The sequence below is a fragment of the Toxotes jaculatrix genome, chromosome 8 (genome assembly GCF_017976425.1).
Source record: "Toxotes jaculatrix isolate fToxJac2 chromosome 8, fToxJac2.pri, whole genome shotgun sequence".
Lineage (NCBI taxonomy): Eukaryota > Metazoa > Chordata > Actinopteri > Toxotidae > Toxotes > Toxotes jaculatrix.
This window is the reverse complement of record NC_054401.1, coordinates 621,195-625,000: the sequence shown is the minus strand read 5'-3', so window position 1 is coordinate 625,000 and position 3,806 is coordinate 621,195. Positions and strand designations below refer to the sequence as shown.

The 3,806-nt window shown below is 47.6% G+C and overlaps 1 protein-coding gene across 1 annotated transcript in view; it reads right to left on the bottom strand.

Moving 5' to 3' along the window:
• Nucleotides 1-3,527, bottom strand: part of LOC121186238 (sodium bicarbonate cotransporter 3-like) — a 36,536-nt gene extending 33,009 nt beyond the window's left edge. Inside the window, exon 1 of the mRNA XM_041044923.1 lies at nt 3,348-3,527. Within this exon, the coding sequence (XP_040900857.1) occupies nt 3,348-3,392 (45 nt within the window). The 5' untranslated portion in view covers nt 3,393-3,527. The remainder of the gene's footprint in view (nt 1-3,347) is intronic.
• Between the last annotated feature and the right edge of the window lie 279 nt (nt 3,528-3,806).

The following is a 3,806-nucleotide window of genomic DNA, read 5'->3' as shown; positions in this document are numbered from 1 at the left end:
AGTTTGCTGCCGTTTCTGCAGTTTAGAGACCACCTGTCAATCAAAGCCTGTGGGTGGGTTCAAACAGCTACACTAAGTCTGTCTGATCCAACAGTCCTGTAATAAATCCTCCTCCAAGTTCAGTTTGTGTGGAAACTGTTTTAAAGAGGCGACGATTCAGCTGTAGATTAATGTGGAGGCTGCAGTTTGTGTTGCTCTGCATCAGAAACGTGTCTCATCACCAGCTAACAGCTAACAGCTAACCCACTAACTGCCTCAGTTCTACATTTAACACAACTGACCTCTAACCTGGCACGAACCCTGCTGTTCCCATCAGGGTCACCCGTCCTGACCAAATCTGACCTGCTGCTGCTGCTGCTCTGGATCAGCCTCATAAATGTTGTATTATTGTAGAGCTGAAAACCTTCAGAGAGCCACTTCCGCCTCCATCCACACCAAACAATACGCTGCTCCATCAGCGCCGTGCAGCCAGTGTGTGCGTCACTGCTCCACACACTGCTCCACGCACTGCTCCACCCTGCTCCACACACTGCTCCACACACTGCTCCACACACTGCTCCACACACTGCTCCACGCACTGCTCCACGCACTGCTCCACGCACTGCTCCACGCACTGCTCCACCCTGCTCCACACACTGCTCCACACACTGCTCCACGCACTGCTCCACCCTGCTCCACACACTGCTCCACAGCTCAGGCCGATCCGAACAGAGACTGAAAAGTTTCATCTCAGTTTCCATGGAGCGTCTACAGACAGGAAGCAGCAGATTAAACACCAGAGCACGGTGAGCGGTGTTACAGAGAAACCCTGTCTGCTCACAGACACATCTGCTAGTGATAAAACTGACTGTAGACCAGCAACAACACCAACAAACAAGAAGCAGGAGCACAGAGTCAGAGTCTGTCTGCAGAGCCCTGCACAGACACTCTGCTGCTGTTGTCTTAGTATTGCTAACTCTTGCAGTTTGCAGCGGGGGGGTCTGTGTCTGAGTGAAGCAGTGTATGGTACGAACTGACTGCAGAAATTTGGGTGCAGGTTTGCATGTCGGCTTCCTGTCTGCACAAGCACCCAACTAACTTTTCTGGTCTGACCAGTAGCATCCAGTCTGAACTGAATTCAGTCAGTGGAGGTGCTGCAGCACACGGTTTGATTCACAGAGAGTGAGCACATGTTGATGGAGCACCGTTACCATTTTCCTTACATTAGAACCTCTTGTGCTCTGAATATTAAATTTGATGATGAAAAATGTGAATGAGCCATTTTAATTTGTCATGGAGATTCTTCTTATGTGAGATCAGTCTGAGTTTTCTCTGATTTCATTCCCTCAGTGCAGAAAACAAACCTCAGAAAACCACAACAGTCAGCAGACTCGCTAAATGTACAACGCACAGGATGAATATTCAGCAGAGTCCCAGCCCAACATCACGAGTCTCTAACCACCCGGTTTATCCTTTGTTCATTAGCTCAGTTAATTAACCCTCTCAGACAGGTGATGCCTTCACCTTCAAGACACCTGACAGTACAACAACAAATCCCACTTGTGTCCTTTGTCTGCTTTCATTCACAACAGAAACTTGAGCCATCGTTGTCCGCGGCGAGGACACTTCAGTCGGTACAATACGTTGGACACACCGTCACAAACTCACTCACAGGACAGGAAGACAGAAATCCTCGTTTTTAGTAGCAGCTGCTGAATGAATCAACATGAATGAAGCCCAGTTGTTGCTGACAATCTGTAGCTCCAACCTGTAAACAAACTGAGCAGCAGTAGATCTGAAATATTGATTACTGATTGATATTGATTGTTGTAACACAGGGAAATTAAATCCTGAGCTCTGTGTTGTTGTTACTGTCGCCCTCTCATTACTTTTAATCCTGCCCGCGAAACCTGAATTGTCCCAAGTTCTCTTTCCTCCTCCCTCCCCCCATCTCTCTCTCCCTCCCTCCCTCCCTCTCTCTCTCCCTCCCCCCACCAGGAGCCAGGTTCTGTTCCAGGTTTCTACCTGTTAAAGGGAGTTTTTCTTTGCCGCCGTCACTGAGTGCTTCTCAGTCTGAACCTGCTCTATAAGGACAGTACTTTGAGATAACTTATGATTTAACGATATGTAAATAAAATTGAATTAAAATGAATTGAATTAATAATGACTTACCTACAGCCCTGCACAGTGCTCTTAAGCATGATTCTTTTTGTCAGCATTGCTGCTCTATCCCTAACAGCCAGCCAGCACACAGCATTCACTAAGGTCTTCATTAAGCTGTTTATGGACCTCTATGACTGACACCGACTCATGTCCTGTCACTATAGTAACAGCAGCATCCAGCAGGATGATGAAGACCCTCTAAGTTCAGTGTGTAAAATGACCCACACAAACTCCATCCCCCATCCTGCTGACTTCAGAGGTCAGAGGTCAAAGCTGTATGTCAGAGCTTCAGCCCTGCTTCGTGCTGCCTACACCCTGGTGTCCTCCAAGCATAAAGTGAATCAGAGCATCCCATCTCACCACAACACACACATCTCCGTGTGCTCTGCCAACAGTGTTGGGAACTTCACACCTCAACAAGTTAATAACAAAGTGGCTGGTTAAACGCCAGTCTTTGCTTCCACTTCCACGAGATATAAGTGAGGTGTCCACACCAAACTCTATTGGTTAAACCGTTAGTTTTAAGCATGTGTGCTTACCAGCAATAATACATACCGCGTTTAGATATTGAATACAGTTGATCTGAATCCTGAAAAGGCAATCTCACATTCTGCATTTATACAAGAGCTGAGAAATGACTTTAACTTTGATTACAGGCTAAACTACTCACCCAGAAGAGTGTATGTGGGGGGTAAAATTAGCGACAGGAGCGACAGCTGAGACAACAAAAAAGCTGAAATTTCTACCAAAATGAGTTCAGCTGGGGGGATGTGATTCATGCCGAATGTAAGGACAGTTCAGTACAAGTCGCGTCTGCCTTTTAAGCCGTTTTATAACGTTCACTGCTTTGGCGGCAGTTCTCAGCACCAATAATCGCACATTTTTGTAAGGGGGCTCCGTAAAGTTTTCTTCTAACTAGAGAGCGGCGCGCATCATTGCTTCACTTCCTGGCATAAGCGTGGTCTCTCAAAAACAAAAGCAGTCGGTTGCCAACCGTTGTTTCCAACCGGGCTGCCAGTGTCTCCGTTAACAGCCAGACATTTTACACAGCTCGGTTTACGCAGAGGTTTTTGAACCCACAGACACCGTCTTAGGAAAAAGCCTCCGGTTTCTTCCCGGTCCCGTTTCTGAGATAATTCACAGCCTGCTGAGGAGTCGCTAGCCGCCGGCTAACAGGTACACTGCAGAGGAAAGGAGGAACTTACAGATGTGAGGAGAGGTCTCATCTGTTCGCTGTGGTCTTCCTCCATTTCCACCAAACACTATGAAAACTCCTCTTTCTGCCCCTGGTGAGCTGAGAAGTCACCCGCCTTCAGCGAACCGCCGCCGGGTCCCCTTCGTCTTCTAACGCTTCTCTCCGCCACTTCTTTTACAACTGCCTGGAATATATTAACTCCAGCTGTAAGCCCGCCTCTTTTTGATCGACTGCGGAATCCTCCGTTGACGCGCCGGCGGTTGTTTCAGTTTCACCAATCATCGCGCGGAAAAGTGAAATGGGCGGGGCTGTGACGGAAACAAAGCACGGGAGCCTTTTCTCATTCGCTTCAGTCTGTGGCTTTAGTTTCCAGGGACACAACAAACTCTGAGATGAATCCTACAGCAGCAGCTCACACGCCTCTGATTCCAACGCTTTTATATTCTGTTCGTTTTACATCATATTTGTT